Here is a 23,843-nt window from a genome sequence, read left to right on the forward strand (position 1 = left end):
TACAAGCCTCTGTACATTTTTAAAATCTCAAGGTTTCATAATAGCTTTGTGGTAAGACTGACTTATCCCTTCATCATGATGAAGCTCAAAAAAATCCTAATTTGTGAGCTACAGGTGTCTCCTGTAGTGCATTCAATTCTTATTGGAATAAAACCATGGTGTACATCAGCAACAGACACCCAGTATCATTCAAAGGGACGTTTAGGTTACCCCCAAGTCCTTGAAAAGTCTGCACAGTACTTTCAGCCTATGGACTTTAATACAATAAACAGTGTCTAAATCCAAGGCATGTTTAGGAAAGAATGTGCCATCAAGGCAAAAAGAAGGGGGGCAGGGTGTGTGTAATCAGATGATAGGTGGATAGATAGATGATAGATAGACAATACTTGTGGTAACTGTTTATAAACATGGTTCAGACACCTGCATTCTTTCATACCTAATAATCTATCCTTACACATGATTGCTAGAGTAACAATCAGAATGAACAAGCATATCATGTGTTAATTATCAATTACAGGCTTGGATTTAACCACATAATTGGATACATTGTTTTTTTAAGAACATTAATTTATGAACCCCCTTTTTCCAAAACAATGAGACTTTATAATGAAAATTGTATTTTATTGTTAAAAGCAAAACAGCTGTTCACAAAAAACAAAACAATTTATGACTAACATATAACTAACTATGCAAGATGATATTTAAAATGCTTTAGATGTGCATACTTCCAAATGAAATAAAATATAACTTTTTTTATATATGTTTGTAAAGCATTTGTCCTTCAGTTAAAACATTATGTAAAAACATAGTTATAATAGCTTTATAATACATTGTAATAAAAATACCATTTGGTATATCTTAAAGCCTTTTTTTTTTTTTTTTACTTTTAGATCATTTAAAAAACCCCCAAAAAAAACAGCAAAATGTTTTGTGTAATTTAACTTCCCAATATTATTTCCATCTGCATAACTGTATACACCATATTGATATATTTACTTTTCTAAGTAGGAAAACAATTCTATATATTATACAAAAGCTGCAAAGCAATATCTTATCTAGTATGTCTTAGTGAAATATTTTATTTTGTTATATAATCAGACAATATAAATGGTTATCTAGTATGTCTTAGTGAAATATTTTATTTTGTTATATAATCAGACAATATAAATGGAAATAAGCTTAGTATATATTAGCAAATCCTTCTTTCTGCATATACTAAACATCATGATGGTCAGTATATATTAGCAATTATCTACTGCATATCAAAAGATCAGAATAAAAAATCATGTAAAAGCATTTTATTTTAAAGTGTCACTTTATTACCAAAATATGCAAGGTTTTGCAAACACATAAAACTAGACACATCATTAAATACTCTAGAGCACAATATGCAGAATATGGGCTAGCCAATATCACGACCACACTAACTTGCATGCATATTACAAGTTGAAAGTAAACAGGTGTGCACAAACAAAATTTGCGCTCATCTGGTTAGCGCGAGTGAAGACCTAGGGGCCGATTATTGAAGATGTTCTTCCGACATCAATAAATGCTGACAGCAAATGCTGTCGGATTTATCATTGTACAAGCATTTAGTGTGAAATGCTTGTGCAATGCTGCCCCTGCAGATCTGTGGCCAATCGGCCACTAGCAGGGGGTGTCAATCCATCCCGAAAGGGATGATTACTGTCTGCTGCCTCAGAGGTCACGGATGAGACAAGAACCAGCGGTCTCTTAACTTATGTTTCCGGGCGAGTCTGAAGGCTCACGCGCAAACAGCTGCATTCGCAGCTACATAAATCGACCCCCTAGCATAAAGTGTAAAGGTTAAAAAAAGTGCACCCTACCGATAAAAAATGCATTCAAATGAAGTGTTACACTCATATACACAGTTTCTGAAATATAAATATTTTTTTTATAAGGGTTAAAAGACATATGGTATATGACAAAGTGTTTGACTAGAAAGGGCTATATTGTGTGTGTGTGTGTGTATATATATATATATATATATTTATGTGTGTGTGTGTATGGTGTATATATATGTGCATATATGTATATTCATGTGTATGTATGTGTTTATATATGTATATTGTATATACATACACACATATATATATATATATATATATATATTCCAATTTTCTTTACTTAGAAGGAAATATTCTTAGTATTTTTAAATATATGTTTCTATACATCTGTGAATATACTGTATATATATATATAAATATATATTTAAAAAAAATATTGTATGTGAAAAACATTAAAATATAAAGTATTCATAATTACCTTTTCGTTTAGTGATGTAGGTCTTACGCAGTGTCAGGTTAGCACACAAGCGATAATTGTTTTTATTTTAAGTGCACTCCATTGAAGTCAATGAATGGGGGGAAAAAGTTAACACGGTCATGATAAACAAAGTCTTTACGTTAGTGTGCATCGGGTTTCACTCTTGCGCTAACATTTTGGTTTCAACTTGTAATCTGCTCACTAACCTGCCTGTGTAAAAAAAGTTTTCTTTGAGCGCAGTTAGCACACAAAAAAAAATTCTAAAGCGCCCAATGTGGGGAAAACCATTTTATAGTACAAGTGATATTTATAATCTAACTATTTTTTCTTTTTAAATAAACAGATCTGATTTCTTTAGTTTTGGTTTGGTCTGCATTTTTGGTTTACTGGCATTGTAGAACCTTATAGCTATGATCAAAAGTTTAAACTAATTCAAAATTCAATTATAATGGATGATTTAAAGAAAGTGAGCAGTTTTATGCCACCGCTCTTGTCTGTCAATTCATAAGTCTACTGAGAGTGTTTCTGATCCTTGGTCAGTAAGTTGTTTTCCATCATCAGACAGCTTTTGGGAGCGCTATATTAAGAGGAGAAAAAATAAGTAAAAATTAAAATACATTGGGTGTTTTCAAGATAATTTTATCAGAATATAAGAAGGCATGAAACTAATTTTCTGAAAAATATATCCATAGTCTAGACATGATAAATCTTCTTTTCTATTCACAAAATACTTTGACTTTGTCCAGCCAACCAGGATGTGGGGCAAATACACACTCTGTATAGATTTTATTAGAGTTTCAGTGATAGTTCATCCATCTACAAGGCCCATATATTAAAAGCTTGCACCTGCTCTGAGATCTGGGAGTGATATTAATTCAATTGCCGAGGACGTTATCACGTCAGCTATGACACAACTCACCATACCCATAACCACATGCTCCAATCAAGCCCAAGCTGTCAGTATGTATTCTATGCACCATATGAATGGATACCCAGCATGTCGCGTGTATAGTCATTTCTTTACTTGTTGCATTTAAAAGAGGGTATTATAACACATTCAGTGTTGATTTTTACACTTGTGAGCTTATACTTTTTGATTATCAATATCAATGTTTTTTCCTGTGAGTTGTCATATATTCCGTTTTTCATCATGTACATAACATAATCCAATTATAAAGCTGCTGATAAAGCTTCAGAGGCTCAGTAGTGCTGGCCCATATGAGTAACCCTGCAATGCTAGTTATGAAACAACCTTCTTCGGTTCACTCTCAAGGGTGGCAGATCATCTGGTCTGATCTTACTGGCATGATTGACAAGTCCTGCTCTTGTGTAATTGGTTTAGCAATAAACATTTGCTTGTTCAATAGTAAAGCTATGCAGTGCATTTGGCTGGAAACATTGTCAGCCTGCAGTATGATAAATGAGCCTCAATGGCACAAGTCACCTGAAATATAAAAGTGTTATTTTTTAAAGCACAAGAACAATAGAAGATGAGGATTGTGAGTGCTCCTAGAAGATAACACAGTTTTATGCTCCATACAGAGAGGAAAAGCTAATGATGACACTGTATTGTCCCATTGCATCTAAGTAGTTCAAATACATAAATTTTTTGTTTGTTTGAAAAATGTATATTCTTGTCCTGAATCTAACTACTATGTCATGCTTGTGTACCTTATCTCCAAGTGAGCACTTAATCTGTAGGGATCAATAAAGCTTCAACACCAATTAAAAAAAAAAAAAACAACTAAGCATTCTCACCAAAAATATTTCTATTTGGTGCTCTTTCCTATATTTTAAAGCTTTTTTTTATTTTAAAGGGATGATAATTGTAATTTTGAGAGTTATGGGTAGATCAATAAATTTTAACAACATTAATATTTTTCTTATTAAGGGCTAGATTACAAGTGGAGCGCTAATTTATCGCCCGCATTGCAAGTGGCTGATTATTGCTACCGCGAGCTTGCGATAGCAATAAGCGCTTATTAAAATTAATCAGAGATCAGATCTCTGGTTAATTGTATAAATATGCCACAAAATGACCCACAATATACAGTGTAGTGTATTTTATTAAAACATAAAAATAGTAACATTTTTGTATTTTAATAAAATAACTGCACTAGGCAGTATTTTGGGGTTAAAGTGGGCGGGAGTTGGGTGTTAGAAAAAAAACGGCACTGAAAAGTGCCTTTACATTGCGGTCTATGGGAACTGTCTGTTCCCTGTAAATATATATGTATATGCTTATATATATATTTACGTGTTAATATATGTATATACACTTATAAACACATAATATATATATGTATATAATCATATACATATATATTTATATTTTCTGCCATCGCTGTGCTACTGACCCCCTTCGCTGCTCTTAGGTTCTAATGCCGTCTCTGAAAGCATCCAAATGAGGCTCCAATTGTAGCCTATTGAAGCGCGCTCAAATGTGAGTTTGCCTTCACATTGTGCTTAACTTGTAATAGCAGCTAACATTATCGTGCGCTAGTATTAATCAGTGGAGTGCTAAATTCGCTTGCGCGCAAGCGATATTTAGCACGCCACTTGTAATCTGGCCCTCAATTGGGAATAAGAACAAAGGGAGCTGGAGACTCTGTTAACACCAGTAACTCTAGTAGCTACAAAATGTTTATTTCCATCTATCGATCTCTAATAAATAAATATCAAAAAACGATATAATCAGTTACATTTATAGATGGTAAAAGGAAATGATGATGCAAAAATACATTTATAAGACGATGTACACATTTAAACAGAAATGAGCCCCCTATATTCAATATTCAATCTCAGAACCCCTCACAAAATAAATATTTGTTGCTTTTGCTTAGATAATGTTTGACTAAAAGTTAATTATCAAGGCTCAACTTCCCTGATTTCTTATTTATTTCTTTGTATATTTTTTTTCATCTTTGTCACCATGAAACTCACAACTATAGCATTTAAACTAGAAAAAAATGCAAAAGAAATGGGATTTTTGGAGTACACTCTCTTAAAAATAACTTTTACTATTCTCAGTTAAAATACTAGCAAAGTAATAATGGAAGAAAACATAGCAGTTGAAAGTAAGTGGGAACACTTCATTAGATAAATAAACAAAGTATTTGTTCCAAAAATATATCCTGGCAAATGGAGTAAGAACAGAAGGAAAACTGTCAAAAAAACAATGTATAAATGCACCCCCACTTTCCTGGCCAATAACCGGATACTTGAGAGCCCAGACGATTTGAAAATGTGTTCCTGTAGAAGGTCTCACTCCCCCTCACCCCTACTGGGGGAACAAATAAGTAGAAGCATATATATTGTCACACATTTTATGGTACCAAATATAAATAAAGCTGTGGTGAAAGGACAGATTCTGTATATATAGTCCTGCATTTAATAATAATTCTTAACACCTCTTTTCAGAATAATTTCATTGCATTATTCACCTTTGCTTTGAAGAACTGATTCACTTTGCTTTTCCTCAGGGTTTTCTTATCTCCATCAGAGGTAGGAAAAATATTTTGCTGACTCAGCCTGTGAGATACATTCTGCTCCTCAGATGGTGGCCCGTTAGCAGCTGATAACGTTAATCCTGATAACAAAATAAACAAAATTGTAACTATGATTATTGCATATTACTATTAGAAAAAAAGGATAATGCCCTAGGGGTATAAGTTCTCAAAAATGCAACCTCAGCACTCCAATTTATTTAGTCATTCATTAATTTAATTATTCACTGCTCATGGTCCATAATTATAATTCAGTTGTGATACTTATTATAGTGATTTTAGAAGCTTGAAAATACCACTTACAAAAACATAAATTATGATTACCTGATAATTTCCTTTTCTTCTGATGGAAAGAGTCCACAGCTGCATTCATTACTTTTGGGAATTAAGAACCTGGCCACCAGGAGGAGGCAAAGACACCCCAGCCAAAGGCGTAAATACTCCTCCCACTCCCCTCATCCCCCAGTCATTCTGCCGAGGAACAAGGAACAGTAGAAGAAATATCAGGATGAAAGGTGCCAGAAGAAGAGGCGGGGGGGTGTGGACTCTTTCCATCAGAAGAAAAGGAAATTATCAGGTAAACATAATTTATGTTTTTCTTCTTAAATGGAAAGAGTCCACAGCTGCATTCATTACTTTTGGGAAACAATACCCAAGCTATAGAGGATACTGAATGCCAAGACGGGGGGGGGGTTAAAATAGGTGGCATCAGCCTGTACCTGTACCCAATAAAAAAACCTGCTTTGTCTGCTTCAAGGTGTCAAGAGCTGCAACTGGTTTCAAACTGCAAACCTTCCCCATGCTAGACAGCTATCCTGACACAAGCTGTTGGATCAGGCCCCAAAAGGATAAATCCAGAGCCCTAAAACTGAAGGCCAAACTGCTCAAACCGGGGTAATGGGGCGCTAAGCCCTCCAACCCTCCACCGCATGGGGGAGAAAACTCTAGGCTCTGATGATAGAGTGATGCACCCGGTCATCTATGACTGAAGGCTATAAGGACTGAAACAATCATTCCCGCCTCACGGACTCACAGGTTCTCTCGAATGCTTTGTTGAAATTGATAACCAATGATAACCTGAGCACTTGGTGCGTCTACCGAACCAGCCAAGCAGAACAGCACCACGTGTCTGAACAGCCGCAAGACCAAACGAACCCAACAGGACCAGCCTGCACTCAGGGTCCTAACTGGCAAGCTGCATAAATCCTCCCTTATAGGGGAAGAAAGGAAAACAGACATTTTTAACATAGGACTAACGTGTCCAAAACGACTTCCGAAGAAGTAACAAAGAGTATCGATCCCAGAAGGTTCCCGAAGGACACAATAACAAAATAAAAGACACCCCATCGGATACAAATAAAATATAAAGCAACCCGGAGGTTAACGCCCAAAAAGACACAGGCCTACCCGCAGGACCAGCCAAATGGAGCCCTATCTTCCATAAACTGGGAAGGATCTCAATCAAATGACAATCAGGAGATTACCTCATCCCCACATGTCTAATGAGGTGCACCATTCGAATAACCACGTGTATACACAAAGGGGGTACGTGTACTGATATGGGACTTACCTTGAGACGACACATGAATAAAATTGGAAAAAATTATGTTTATTGTACAACTCCAATACAGGATATTTTGACTATGGACATTGGCCTCTTAATGCAGAGGGACAGTGATACTTTGGATGATATACCACATATACAGGGTGAACAGTCTCTAAATGGTGCAAAAATATTGGATGATTCTGGGAACATATGCACTTTAAAAAACACGGACTCAATTGATATGATTGACACTTGCACTTTAAATAATAATGCAGTATATAATATGAGCACATTGGTTGATTCCGCAGACTTTTGCACTTTAGGTAATGATGTATGTAATATTGTGAACACTTGCACTTTACAAAATAATGATTTACAAAATATACATAGCACAACTTTGCACTTACTAAACAAAGACACAAATATGCACTTTAAAGAAAAATGCATTGATAATAATTTAATGCACATTATCAGAGAATGAGTATAGAATTCTGAATAAGGGTTTGTCATTTTGTTTACCCAATAATAGTGATAATTTTGTTATCCAACAAGAGGTTCTACAGGAAATTAAAACTTAAAATTCACTTTGCTATGTTAGCAGGTATATTAGATCCTGTTGGATTACAGAATAAACAAAAAATACAGGGTAATGTCAAATTTAATGATCCAAAAGAGTTTGGTATTAAGGGGAAAAGTAAATTTAATCCATCTACTCCACACAGTGTTGCCACTTATGCCAAACTGGTTCAGAAAGAGGTGGACAGTTTGCTAAGAAGATACAGAAATAAAAGATTAATACAGGCAGGAAAAAATGAGAGAGAAGCAATTAACCAGTTGAATAATAATAAAGAAGTGGTAATTAAGGTGGCGGACAAGGGTGGTGCTGTTGTCTTATTAAATAAAGTTGATTATGTGCAGGAAATAGAAAGACAACTCAGTGATACTCAGGTATACAAACCCCTAAAAGGAGATCCTACTATCCCAATAAATAAAGAGCTAGAATACATTACAAGCCAGGCAGTGAAAATAGGTATTATATCAGAAAAATTCAAGGAATCTCTAATTGAGAAGAATCCAATAAGACCTGTCTTATATGTATTACGTAAAATGCACAAGGATGAACAACATCCACCAGGTTGCCCAATTGTAGCAGGGGTGAATTCAGTATTGTCTAATACCTCAATTTTTTTTTGGATAGGTTACAACCATATCTCTCTAAGTCTTCCTCATATTTAAAGGACACTAATGATTTTCTAAGCAAACTTAAGGACATAGGCTATATTGGTGTCAAATGCATCCTATATACGTTAGCCGTAACAAGTTTGTATACCTCAATAAAACATACTAGTGGCAGTGGAGGCTCCTCTATAGGAGCACTTGAGCACGTGAACTTGCCTGCCCCCTGACCCCTGATGAGCAAAAAAAAAAAAAGTGAGAAATAAAATAAATAAATACATTTGATTAAAAAATACTCCTGAAATACTTAAATACTCCTGAAATACTCCAGGCTCCTCTGCAGTTACAATTAAAAACATTAAAATTGCCTTATTTAGGCTGAAAGTGGAATGGGCATTTGCCTAATACTTCTATCTATTGCACATGATGTGCAGTGCGATAGATAGAAGTATAGGCAAAAGATCTTTCCACTTTAAAGCTGCATTGACAGCAGCACCACCTACAGGCCAGCCCATAGGTGTCCTTACCGCACAGCTCTTAGTGTGCGAGAGCCAGCTGTCACGTGACACTAGCACACTAAGAGCTGTGTGTGTGGAGGCAGTAGCGTCACTAGGGGGGGGTGGCCCGCATGCTCTGCTTGGCTGCCTGAGGCTGTCTCTGGGGACTAGAGGCTGGCTGGGAGCTGTGACGTGCTGCTGGCTATAAGGCTGACTTATGATGACCTTACACTGACTGTGCATTGTGTGAGTCAGGCGTGTGACTGTCTGACCTGACGCTGACCGGGCTGCACCTGCGCTGCTTCTCATCAAGAAGACTTGTCCAGGTAAGGTAAGGAGCCTCTCAATTTCTCAAAAGTAACATTGGGGACCGGTCTGGTGATGCAGCAGTTACTGTGGCACATACTGACAGGCAGTGGGGACTGGGGGAGACCTGAGACCACTATTTTATTAAGGCTGGCTCCGTTCTATAAACAAGAACACACGCTTTTTGATTGATTTATTTTTTAAATGAAGGAGAAATGCCTGGGCGGGAAATGAAATGTGTACATTGCAGTCAGTCAGTTCTATATACAAGAACACACGCTTTTTGATTGATTTATTTTTTAAATGAAGGAGAAATGCCCAGGAAATTAAATGTGTACATTGCAGTCAGTTCTATATACAAGAACACACGTTTTTTGATTGATTTATTTTTTAAATGAAGGAGAAATGCCCGGGAAATGAAATGTGTACATTGCAGTCAGTTCTATATACAAGAACACACGCTTTTTGATTGATTTATTTTTTAAATGAAGGAGAATTGAAAAAAGCGTGTGTTCTTGTATATAGAACTGAGCCAGCCTTAATAAATTCAGTCATTGTTTTTGAACACCGGCATTTGAGATCTTGTCCAGCAGTGCCACCTGCTGGGTGTGTGGTTAATTTTTAAAGAGCTAATTGTGTACTACACCCAGCAGGTGGCACTGCTGGAGAAAATCTCAAATGCCGGTGTTTAAAAACACTGACTGAATCTGCAATGTTCTGTTCACATTTTATTTCCCATGTATTTCTCATTGCATCTATTCATTAAAAAAAATAAAAAGCTTTGTCTATTGTCTTTACATTTTTTGTATGATGATCTATATGGTCACAGAATTTAAAATTAATTTATTAATAATCTTGTTAAAATTGTATTTTTGTCACTAATGCCTTAAAAACAAAATTACACAATACTGAGCCTTCCAGTGGGAACTTAATCTGATTCTTTGGGGTTAAATTATTATTATTTTATTTATTAAAGGATTGTACTATTGTCTCCCAATTCTAATTACACAAAATATTCGTGTTTATTTGTCCAACAGCGCCTCCTGCTGGGAGTAGTTTACACAATAAAATAATAATAATTTATAACCCCAAAGAATCAGATTGAGACTTGAGTTCCCACTGGAAGGCTTAGTATTGCGTAATTTTACAAGATTATTAATTGGTATAGTTTTATATTTTGCAATTGGAATGTGTGTACTGTAAACAAAATTAGAAAAAAAACAACAACCTTTGATTGTAGAATATTTACTGAGAGAGAGAAGTGTGTGTGTGAAAGAGAGAAGTGTGTGTGAGAGAGAGAGAAGTTTGTGTGTGTGAGAGAGAGAGAGAAGTGTGTGTGTGTGAGAGAGAGAAGTGTGTGTGTGTGAGAGAGAGAGAAGTGTGTGTGTGTGTGAGAGAGAGAGAAGTGTGTGTGTGAGAGTGCGTGAGATATATATATATATATATATATATAAATATATATCTATCTATATATATCTCTATCATACTTTTTATTTTTATATATATATATAATACATACATAACTAACCTGTGTATATTGAAAGACAAGAGCACCACATACACCCTGCAGTTACTATATATATATATATATATATATATATATATATATATATATATATAAATCAAAAGTAAAAGTCACTGTTGCCGTCCCTTTAAGTAATTAGTTGTCTTGTCGACATAAACAAAGTCCGGTGAATGTGTATACTCCGTTCAAAGCAATGAGCCGTACGAAATATGTATTATGTTTAACATGCTCAGAGCTACTGGAAAACAGCTTGACAAACCCCCTATATACGCCTGTGATGTGAATGAATGTATCAGAGACAGAGTGTACTTCAGAAAACCGGAGGCTTAGGAGCACAACAAGCGGTTACATGCAGAGTGAGTGGTACCTTCAAATCTCTAACATAAAGAGAGAAGACCAGGACTTATAATCCAGGTGGCGAAAACGCCTTTACTCACCACTCCTCTAGACCGCTGACCCCAAATGACTCAGTCTCTGTTTTTGATTAAAGACCTCCGGAATTCACTGTATCTGCACTCAATAGTCTCCTCCGCGTTTCTTCGAAAAGGCGTCCTACTATGCAGGAGGGGGCGTGACGTACGTGCTGCAGCGCGGTAAATCCATGCGCTGATCCTTTTAATGTAGAAAACAGAGTTCCCATAGACCGGCTTTGGAGCTGTAAGTCCCAGACCAGCTGCTGCTGCCCGGAATAATTAGAATAAAGTAGAAAAAAAGTTGCTAGCAGCGGTCTTAAAAGCAATAAGTCTTTATTGAAACATCAAAGGTAAAAAACACTCCAGGAGAGCAAATGTGCACACAACATTAGTCCGCTAACATGTTTCGGCCGAGGGCCGTAATCATAGCTACTGGACCTTGCACCTGCGTACCTTAAAAAGGACCAGGATCACCCTGATAGGATAAAAACAAAGTTACACGTTGTGTTGCTGTTTAACTCATTGAGTACTTAAACATAGGAATACTATATATCAATTGAGAATTATCCATTACACTGAACCTGTCACAGTTTCATATCAAATAGAAGTGGACACAAACATATAAGACAGAAAATGATTTGATGTAAACTAATTATAAGGTCTTAAAACTTATTACAATATTACATAGAACATGCAAAAAAGTCACATAAATGCATACTACGTAGATTAACTGACATCCGGCCAACTTTTCTAAACCATTTAAATGCGATACAATACAAAATAATTTACTTATTTGAAGTCACTAAAACAGTTTACATGACACATTATTTCACTGTAAAAAACAGTTGTACCGCATTGATACAAATAGTGGCAAAAAACGATACAGTTAAATATGTGAAAAATCTATGGAAAATATTATTACCTATTCTGCCTCATAAACAAAATCTATCAAATGCAAGATGGGGGATATGCTAATACATAGAAATGAAATACTAACCTAGAAAGAGAGGAAGCCTAATATTTATTTACATTGTTTACTATAATAATTAAATGATCCAGTATGTATTATATGAGCAACACACAAATATTTATGGCATTTATATAAAGCATTAATGAGAATGGATTCAAAGGACATTTAACTTCCAATACTTTAGAATCCCTTATGGAGAACACATTATATTGCCAATTGATACCTTGCCCACCAAAGCAATATGGACTAGGAAAAGGCTCTGTATATTATAGTATATGGAAGGGAATGGCTTGAGAAACAAATACACAATATTATAGTGTTACAAAGATTACAAAATTGTAGATTGACAAAAACCACAAAATTTCAGAATTACAAAGTGACTGGGAGGGAGGTAATTGAGTTGGTCACTACAGGAAAGGGAATGAGGGCCCTGGTCAAAAAATCACTGCCAGTAGTTAATTAGGTCATACTCAGAGTTTAGGCCCGTAGGCACACGTGTCTGGAGTCTGAAGATCCAAAACATTTCCCTTTTCTGCAGCAACCTATCCCTATCTCCTCCCCTAGGAGGACAGGTAACTCTTTCAATAGCCTGCCACTTCAGTGTATTAACGCTACTACGATGGTGTTTTGCAAAATGCTGCACCAAAGGTGTAGATGCAGTTCCTGCCTGTATGGTAGACAAATGGTTACGTATGCGGACCTTCACCTCTGTTGTAGTGAGCCCCACATACTGTAAATGACAAGTGGTGCAGCTGAGGACATAGACCACATATGTGGAAGTACACTTTAAACATGTTTGTATGGGAAACCTTTCACCTGTCACTTCAGACTTGATGTGATCGGCAGGGAGAACAAATTCGCATACCCTACATTTATTGTGGCATTTGAAGATACCCCTATGTGTAAGCCAGGAGCTCTGTCGTATATCAGTTTTGGGCAAGACTGATGGTGACAACACATTCCCCAAAGTGCTGGTTTTTCTATAGGAGCACCGCAGACCTTGGGAGACACAATTCTCTAATTTGTCATCTGCAGCAAGAAAGGAAAAATGTTTTTTCACTATTTTGCAAATGTCCTGATATTCCTGACTATATTCTGTGACAAAGGTTACTCCTTTGTGTTGTCCCTCAGATGTTCTATGAACATTACTAGGTGTATCCAAAGTTTGCATCCTATCCAGCGCATCAACCTGATTTCTTGCTTTTTTTATGACGTGGGAGGTGTATCCCCTACTCTTAAGTCTGTGTGTCAATTCCTTAGATTGTTCTGCATATTTAGAGGGCAATGTGCAATTGCGTTTAACCCTGGTAAACTGTCCCTTGGCTACCGCATACGGTACATGCCTCGGGTGACAACTACTCGCATGGAGAAGAGTGTTCCCAGCAATGGGTTTCCTAAAAATCTCAGTAAGCACTTTGCCATCATCTGTACCTTTAATAGTGATGTCTAAAAAGTTTATTTTACTTTCACTTAGTTCATGGGTGAACGTGATACCAATATTATTGGAGTTCAAATACGCCACAAAGGATGTAAACTGCAGTGTACTTCCTTCCCATACTAGTAATAGATCGTCTATGAAACGAACATAAAAACAAATCAAATGTCTGTAGGGGTTTCCATCTCCAAAGACGTGGGACAGCTCCCACCAACCCATGAAAAGGTTGGCATAGGAGGGGGCAAACTTGGCCCCCATAGCTGTCCCACGCCTTTGGAGATAGAACCTATCCTCAAATGAAAAATAGTTATGAGTAAGCAAAAACTTGAGTACTCTGAGTACAAAGCACCGAAAATCCAAAGAGAAATTGACACACAGACTTAAGAGTAGGGGATACACCTCCCACGTCATAAAAAAAGCAAGAAATCAGGTTGATGCGCTGGATAGGATGCAAACTTTGGATACACCTAGTAATGTTCATAGAACATCTGAGGGACAACACAAAGGAGTAACCTTTGTCACAGAATATAGTCAGGAATATCAGGACATTTGCAAAATAGTGAAAAAACATTTTTCCTTTCTTGCTGCAGATGACAAATTAGAGAATTGTGTCTCCCAAGGTCTGCGGTGCTCCTATAGAAAAACCAGCACTTTGGGGAATGTGTTGTCACCATCAGTCTTGCCCAAAACTGATATACGACAGAGCTCCTGGCTTACACATAGGGGTATCTTCAAATGCCACAATAAATGTAGGGTATGCGAATTTGTTCTCCCTGCCGATCACATCAAGTCTGAAGTGACAGGTGAAAGGTTTCCCATACAAACATGTTTAAAGTGTACTTCCACATATGTGGTCTATGTCCTCAGCTGCACCACTTGTCATTTACAGTATGTGGGGCTCACTACAACAGAGGTGAAGGTCCGCATACGTAACCATTTGTCTACCATACAGGCAGGAACTGCATCTACACCTTTGGTGCAGCATTTTGCAAAACACCATCGTAGTAGCGTTAATACACTGAAGTGGCAGGCTATTGAAAGAGTTACCTGTCCTCCTAGGGGAGGAGATAGGGATAGGTTGCTGCAGAAAAGGGAAATGTTTTGGATCTTCAGACTCCAGACACGTGTGCCTACGGGCCTAAACTCTGAGTATGACCTAATTAACTACTGGCAGTGATTTTTTGACCAGGGCCCTCATTCCCTTTCCTGTAGTGACCAACTCAATTACCTCCCTCCCAGTCACTTTGTAATTCTGAAATTTTGTGGTTTTTGTCAATCTACAATTTTGTAATCTTTGTAACACTATAATATTGTGTATTTGTTTCTCAAGCCATTCCCTTCCATATACTATAATATACAGAGCCTTTTCCTAGTCCATATTGCTTTGGTGGGCAAGGTATCAATTGGCAATATAATGTGTTCTCCATAAGGGATTCTAAAGTATTGGAAGTTAAATGTCCTTTGAATCCATTCTCATTAATGCTTTATATAAATGCCATAAATATTTGTGTGTTGCTCATATAATACATACTGGATCATTTAATTATTATAGTAAACAATGTAAATAAATATTAGGCTTCCTCTCTTTCTAGGTTAGTATTTCATTTCTATGTATTAGCATATCCCCCATCTTGCATTTGATAGATTTTGTTTATGAGGCAGAATAGGTAATAATATTTTCCATAGATTTTTCACATATTTAACTGTATCGTTTTTTGCCACTATTTGTATCAATGCGGTACAACTGTTTTTTACAGTGAAATAATGTGTCATGTAAACTGTTTTAGTGACTTCAAATAAGTAAATTATTTTGTATTGTATCGCATTTAAATGGTTTAGAAAAGTTGGCCGGATGTCAGTTAATCTACGTAGTATGCATTTATGTGACTTTTTTGCATGTTCTATGTAATATTGTAATAAGTTTTAAGACCTTATAATTAGTTTACATCAAATCATTTTCTGTCTTATATGTTTGTGTCCACTTCTATTTGATATGAAACTGTGACAGGTTCAGTGTAATGGATAATTCTCAATTGATATATAGTATTCCTATGTTTAAGTACTCAATGAGTTAAACAGCAACACAACGTGTAACTTTGTTTTTATCCTATCAGGGTGATCCTGGTCCTTTTTAAGGTACGCAGGTGCAAGGTCCAGTAGCTATGATTACGGCCCTCGGCCGAAACATGTTAGCGGACTAATGTTGTGTGCACATTTGCTCTCCTGGAGTGTTTTTTACCTTTGATGTTTCAATAAAGACTTATTGCTTTTAAGACCGATGCTAGCAACTTTTTTTCTACTTTATTCTATATATATATATATATATATATATACTAGGTACAAGAGTCCTGTCACTGGGGCAGTATAAGGACTTTATAAATGTAAATAAATATATATATGTCCTTATACTGCCCCAGTAACAGGACTCTTGTACCCAGTATATATATATATATATATATATATATATATATAGTAACTGCAGGGTGTATGTGGTGCTCTTGTCTTTCAATATACACAGGTTAGTTATGTACATACAACACACAGTAATATACATAACACACTGCCCTCACCTTGTACAAGAATATGTTAAGGTAACTGGCAGAGTGTGTGTGTGTATGTATATATATATATATATATATATATATATATAGATACACACAATAAAATGGGCGGAGTCATCTGAGGGGCAGGGCTAGTGCTCCCCCATCTTCAAAAGTCACCAGCCGCCACTGACTAGTGGTATCTCTGCAGTAGTCAATACACTTAAAATGAGTAATGAATATAGTGAGGAGGAAATCCAATTTTTGGGGAATTTATTATCTCTAATCCTTTACCAAAATTTTTTTTTGTTCCTAGATCAATTCTATCTACAGTTGCAAGGAACGGCAACGGGCTCCAATGTCGCTCCAACCTATGCCAACATTTACATGTCACACATTGAAGAAAAGTTTGTATATCCACATCAACTATTTTTGTGGTATGGTGCCGCCTGGTGGAGATTTATCAATGATATTTTTGGCATATAGTGGGGCAACGTTGGTAGCCTATTGGAATTTGTTAATGACCTTAACTTAGCAGTATCTGGCCTTAAATTTACATTAAATATGAGTGAAATGGGGGTCCAATTTTTGGATACCTTTGTATATATTGATGAAGGTTTTCCAAAAACTGATTTATATACCAAATCGACAGATAAAAATAAGGTACTGGAGTATAATAGCTTTCACCCACCTAACACAATAGAGGACATACCAAAGAGCCAATTTATGCGGGTCAAAAGAATTGTAACAGATGAAGTGAGAGAAAGTGTAATTTAAGGCTAGGGGAAATGGCTAATAAATTCAGGGCGAGAGGATACCCTGAGAGATTGATCAAGGACCAACTTGAATCTATTAATAAAGTTGGAGATAAACAAACTAAAAAGATGGAAGGTAAAAAGAGAGAAAAATGATATTTGTTACCTAATATAACCAATTAGGACCAAAAATTACACATATTCTGAATAAATACTGGTATATTTTGAAGGAGTGTAATCCCCAAATTGAGAGTTTCCAAGAGAGACCAATGACAGCAAACAGGAGAAATAGGAGCCTGAAAGATCTTTTAGTTCATGCAGATATAGGCAGTAAAAAAATCTAATGTTCAAACTTATATAGGATCCAAAAAAACAGGGTGTTATCCCTGTCTACACTGTAGCCATTGCAGTTCAATTATAAAAGGGGATAACTTCTACCATCCCATTAATGGAATAAAATATAAAATAAAAAGATTTTCTAACATGTAGGAGTACATATGTAATATACATTATTAAGTGTCCGTGTGCGAGAATTTACGTTGGTGAAACATGTAGGGAGGTCAGAGAGAGATTGACTGAAAACAAGTCCAACATCAGGACTAATAACATGGATGCCCCCTTTCCTGTCATTTACTTTCCATGGGCCACAACATCAGTCAGTTACGCTTTCAAATTATAGAACATGTGGCCAAACCAAGGAGGGGAGGTGACAGGGAATTGATATTGAAGAAAAGGGAAATGTTTTGGATTAGAAAATTGGATTCCCTACAACCAAAAGGGCCAAAAGGGCTTAATAAGGATTTTGACTGGTCTTTGTTCTTTTAAATATACCTAAAAAATAGATTGGTGCATGATTCTGAATTTTCTTGTTTGTATAGGTTTTGCTTGGTTTTAATTATAAATATATGGAATAGTATGCATGTGAATAATCTTTACAAATATATGTTAACTGAATGTTATTTTTGTTAACATGCATACTGAAAAAAATCCACAAGATGGCAGTATAGTCTAATCTAATTACTGCTTGATAGGTATAAAAGGCACACTTGTGCAATCAATCATTGACATGACTAAGAACCAATTGCTGGTTTGAAACATTGTTGTATTATGGACCCTGTGTGAATAAAAGTTTTTTCAATTTTACTACTTGGAAATCTTTGGATTAATCACTCGAATTAGCAGACTGAAAATCCCGGTATCCGATAAGGATAGGGTCATTTAATAACTTAAAAACATGTCTGAGCAATACACGAAGGCACGCAATCTTGTAATGAAAGGCACAACACTCAGGGACAGCTACACCCGCAGGGAATTGTAGAGGCCCTCCCCAAGGCGGAAGACCCGGGACAATAGGGCACGAGTACAATCGCAAATAAAACGTCTGGACTCTGCAGACGAATAATTTCCAACATATGTGAAACCGAAAACGTGCTGCAACCTCAGGGGGGAACACGCCACCCTGCATGGAGGAATCATAAACTGGGTTTCCCACATGTGTAGAAGTATGGATTGGTAGGGAACTCGCCTCTGTGAGGACAGGACCCCCAGAGGTGGATGGTTCAGCTGACCCTTGATTCCCCGAGGCCAAGGAAAAAGGCGCTCTCATATGGCATACGGAACAAAACTGGTTGACATGTGTCAACAAGGCCAATCCGGATTTGTCACCGGACACAGAGTCTGAATCTGAAATTAAAATGGTCTCAGTATCAGAATCCTCCATAACTGAATCTGAAATTTTAACAGTTTCAGCATCAGAATCCTCCATAACTGGATAGAGGATATTCAAATATGGATTAAAGTAGAAAAACAAAAATGGCACCTGACACCCACAATAGCTGGGGCACTCACCACCTCCTATGACCAGACCTCTGCGGACTAGAATATTTCCTTCGCCACATGGTTGGGAATGTGGAAATGGAAGATGGAACGTAACCACGCCTAACCACCAGGTGAACCGTACAGTGCAAAAAAAGCATGCCCAACCAAAAGGTTGCAACACTTCCAAAGGCCTCAATGTTCCAAACCACAAGCTCAGTAAAGATCGCACATAAGCAGGTTGAATCACATAACAAACATGATTATAAACTCCCTCTCAGGAGATAATAACCCTTGATTCCAAGATACTAAAGGAGACTCACTGAGACCCTTATGTTAAGTTAGGCCCACAAGGTGGTAGCCTCTCGGGAAACCATTCATATTACAGTACATTCATAATAAAGTAAAATAAAATAATCTTACCAGAATCCACGCCATGAAATAGTAACACGGCCCTTTAAGTGTGACGGATAGTAGCATCACCTCTGCCATGGACTTGAGAGAAGAAAGCAGGCAGCGGTTTGACAACGCCGATTGCTTGAGGAGCTGTTAACATGAGTCAGGATGGTTTCGCAGAAAGACTCTCCCTGCATCTCCGGACTCACTGAGAGACTGACAGGATTACTTAAAACTCCTGTCCCATGCCAAAGAGTACTACCCTACATAAGAGACAAAATAAATTCTGACACTTCTCTGACAATCTCCTGGTACGAAAGGCTAAGAATGACTGGAGGATGAGGGGAGTGGGAGGAGTACTTAAGCCTTTGGCTGGGGTGTCTGTCTCCTCCTGGTCGCCAGGTTCTTAATTCCCAAAAGTAATGAATGCAGCTGTGGACTCTATCCATTTAAGAAGAAAAACTGTATTATGAAGTGAAACTATTTTTTTTTTATTCTTTGAGGGCCCCATGTACTAAGAGGCGGGCGGACAGCTTCTCAACTTGCGAAGCTGTCTGCCCGCCTTCGCTACATAGGGGCAGCGGATCTGTTTGTCCGCTGGCCTATATGTATCATTACACATTACTCATCGGAGTGTGGAATGCCCCCCATTCATTCATGTGACTGAAGAGGCTGTCAATCACTGAGAGTGAGAAAGCTCTCTGTGATTTTCTCTTGCAATCTCAGAAGTAGTGTAGGGTGTAAGAAACAGCATTCTAATGACCGCTGCTTCTTACATTGCGGGAAGCAGGCTCACATATGCCAACCTGGCCTGCCAGGGCTCCAGAGCAGCTCTCGCATGTTTTTTTCCATATATTGTTTGTTTTTTAACTAATGTCCAATTTGTATAGCTTTGTGTGAAAAATATATTGGTTGGTTATAAAAAAGTGCCTCTTTGCAACACACATCATGGTTTTTGGGCAACAATCACTACTTATTTTGGTGTGTACATTCTCCAATAAAAGTAATAAGAGAGTTAGTTGGATGACAGATGAGCATATTGTGAAAAATTGTGCATTAAAATAAATAAATAAATAAAATAAATCATAACAGTGAAACTGAACTATTTTTAATGATTAATAATGCATTGAAATCCGAAATACTTTGGGGCCGATTTAGGCTCGCCGGAAACAGCAGTTATGAAGCAGCGGTCTTAAGACCGCTGCTCCTTAACTGGTCCGTCTGCTTTGAGTGGTGGACAGTAATGAACCCCATCAGATACGATCGGCTTGATAGACCCCCCTGCTAGTTGCCAATTGGCTGCGAATCTGCAGGGACGGCATTGCACAAGCAGATCACCAGAACTGCTTGTGCAATGTTAAATGCTGACAGCGTATACTGTCGCCATTCAGCGACGTCTGTCGGACATGATATGCTACAACATATCATGTCGGACAGACATTGATAATTCGGTCCCTAAGTAACCAATGGCTCTAACTAATATCTTTCATGAAGTGATCTTTATTGTGAAAACGGAATCTATCTTATAGGTTTATTTGAGAATTACCAGTAATTGTTGGCATTGAACGGCTTGCAAAGCTCATCTGCTTCAGAACAGGGGAAACTTGTGGAACGGCCACACGGCCAGACAGGTTGGTATCACTCATAAACTCATGCTTTCTTGACAGCTGTAATATAGAAAGAAAATTGTATAAAGATAGGATTAGGCATTCTCAGACCTTACTGAGAGGGTATCTGCTTGGGTTTTTTTTTTTTGGTTATTAGAAGAAAAGTTTCATAAAATATACAGGCAAATGAACAGACAAATACAGCCTTAAAATTTTAAAATGTACATATCTCAAAATGTAATACTAGTATAACGATCAAACTGTTTACAAAGTTATTGTCTCCAGTGATCAAGTTAATGAACAAAATGTTATCATGTTAAGTGTAACTCTTCTTTTTCTAATGATAATTTATAAACAGTGTAATTTGACCATAACAGATCCTGCTTGTGCGTGGCCAATCATGCACAAGAGGGGGCTTTCAATCTTAAGACCGCTGCTACTTAACTAGCAATTCAGGCTCACTCATGTAAACCTGAAACACTGGGGCTCTTAAGCTGCTATTGCAGCATGGTAAATGGAGACCAATGACTCACTTCTGTAAACTGGACGTCATATTATGTCTATTGGGTGTCAATGAAACGAGAAATATGTCAGCCCCTAAAGCAGACATCCTCAAACTTGGCCCTCCAGAGGTTTTGGAACTACAGTTCCCATGATGCTCAGCCAGCATATCAGCTGACTGAGCATCATGGGAAATGCAGTTCCAAAAACTCTGGATGACCAAGTTTGAGGATGTCTGCCCTAAAGCTTTAATAAATGCAATCTACCTCTTGGGCAAACCTACTTTAGATTGTTACTAGCTTATTTAAAGGGACAGTAAACCTAAAAAATAATGTTATATAATTCTGCACATAGTGCAGAATTATATAACAATATTTAGGTGCTATAGCTATAAAACCCTTTTTTCACTTTTAATATTTAAAAAACATACCGCTTTTACAGACCCGCTCTCTGCTGAGCGGGTCTGTTTTTTTTAGTCAGCGCATCGGGCCAGCTGTATAGTCACAGCCTGGCCCGACCGCGCCATAAGACTAAGTGCAGCTCGCTCCTGCTCTGTCTGACAGCAGGAGCAAGCTTCACTTAATGCTGTGGCGTGGTCGGGCCGGGCTGTGACTATACAGCTGGCCCGATGCGCTGACTAAAAAAAACAGACCCGCTCAGCAGAGAGCAGAGAGCGGGTCTGTAAAAGCGGTATGTTTTTTAAATATTAAAAGTGAAAAAAGGGTTTTATAGCTATAGCACCTAAATATTGTTATATAATTCTGAACTATGTGCAGAATTATATAACATTATTTTTTAGGTTTACTGTCCCTTTAACCTTTCTTAAGGATATATATTCATATTGGTTTAATTATGTTAGTACTGACAAAATGCTATATTTTAAAAATTACTTTAAAAAAGGGAAGTACATTAGTGTAGATTGTAATCTATCTCATTAAGGAAAACCATGTAAACATAGAAATCTTATTCTAGAAAAAGGACTTGGAAAAAGAACAATTTAATAATAAAACCTCTTTTGAATACATAATCAATGGAACATTGAACTGAACATGAGAGGATAATAACAATTTTGATTAGGAATCAGTTTTTCTTCCAGCAGACAGATGATAAATACAAGTATTGTATGCCAGGATTTTTTAAATGATTAGAATAACTAAAGGTCAGTAACTAATGTAGTTTACAATGGCATTGTTTATTATACTGCCAACTTTATACATGGAATAAAAGAATCAATAATGACCAAGAATAAACTGGCATATACTTAACCACAATATTATACAAATGAGCATAACATAGGCCTCTTAACCACATTTTGTATCAAGGAATCTATATGAAAAATGCAATTAAAGTGTCTAGAAGTATATGGTGCTTAATCAACTCTATTTGAAGGGCCCTGTACTTAAAGGGACACTCAAGTCAAAATTGAACTTCCATGATTCAGATAGAGCATGCAATTTTAACCAACTTTCCAATTTTATTCCATTATCAAAATGTGCACAGTCTTTTTATATTTACACTTTTTGGGGCCTATTTATTAATGTGCGAGAGCGGACATGATGCGATGTAGCGTATCATGTCCGCCACACATCGATAAATGCCAACAGCATATGCTGTCAGCATTAATCATTACACAAGCAGTTCTTGTGAACTGCTTGTGTAATGCCGCCCCCTGCAGATTTGCGGCCGCTAGCAGGTGGTGTCAATCAGCCCGATCATATAGGATTGGGCGGATTGATGTCCGCGGCCTCAGAGCAGGCAGACAAGTTATGGAGCTTGATAATTCGGCCCCTTTGAGTCACCAGCTCCTACTAAGGATGTGCAATAAATCACAGAATATATATAGAGGTATATGCATTTGTGATTGGCTGATGGCTGTCACATGATACTGCAGGAGTGGAAATAGACATGTTTGACATTTGTCAGAAGTTCAGACTAAGTGCTATTGCATTGTCTTTTTTATCATGCATTTGTTTATTATGCAAATCTACTGAATTTAAGGGTCCTTTAAGAGCACTAAAGTTAATATTTTCCTCAGTGTAATGTCATATCTTATCTCTGAATTCCATGGGATTCACTTTTTGCTTAAATCACTAATGATACTTGATATTTGTTTTTTTTAAATGTATTATGTTTTCTTATTTTCTTATTGTTTATAGCAATTATATAATTAAAATTATTAAATAATACATTTTAAAAAGTATCCTTTTTCCCATTTACTGCAAAAATAAAATTTCAAGGGACATTAAACACTAAATACATTCTATAAGCATAGTACTAAAGTTATTTTCTGCTTCTTTCTAGTCATGGCTGCCACCATGTTAAAATCTAGCTTTACTGCATTCCAGTACTGACACGTTTGCACAAATGCAACAACTCTTCTTCAAATACATGCCGTGAAACCTAGGTTCCAAAATGGTGGTACCAATAATTAGAGGGAAGTACATGAATTGTACTTAGAGTTGAATATCCCTTTTAACTACAGCATAAACAAATCCACACATTTTTAAGCTCAAAAGTCCTCCAGTGTAGAATTCAATAATTTAGGAGCTTTCAGATTTTGCAAATGTAA

The 23,843-nt window shown here is 36.9% G+C and overlaps 1 protein-coding gene across 1 annotated transcript in view; it reads right to left on the reverse strand.

Annotated features, from left to right (window-relative positions):
- Window positions 1–2,131: 2,131 nt before the first annotated feature.
- The window catches only part of DOCK2 (dedicator of cytokinesis 2), a 1,640,323-nt gene continuing 1,618,611 nt past the window's right edge, over window positions 2,132–23,843 (reverse strand). Inside the window, 3 exon segments of the mRNA XM_053718563.1 lie at window positions 2,132–2,863; window positions 5,730–5,875; window positions 20,713–20,833. Of these exon segments, the coding sequence (XP_053574538.1) occupies window positions 2,789–2,863; window positions 5,730–5,875; window positions 20,713–20,833 (342 nt within the window). The 3' untranslated portion in view covers window positions 2,132–2,788.

The sequence above is a fragment of the Bombina bombina genome, chromosome 6 (assembly GCF_027579735.1).
Source record: "Bombina bombina isolate aBomBom1 chromosome 6, aBomBom1.pri, whole genome shotgun sequence".
NCBI classification, from domain to species: domain Eukaryota; kingdom Metazoa; phylum Chordata; class Amphibia; order Anura; family Bombinatoridae; genus Bombina; species Bombina bombina.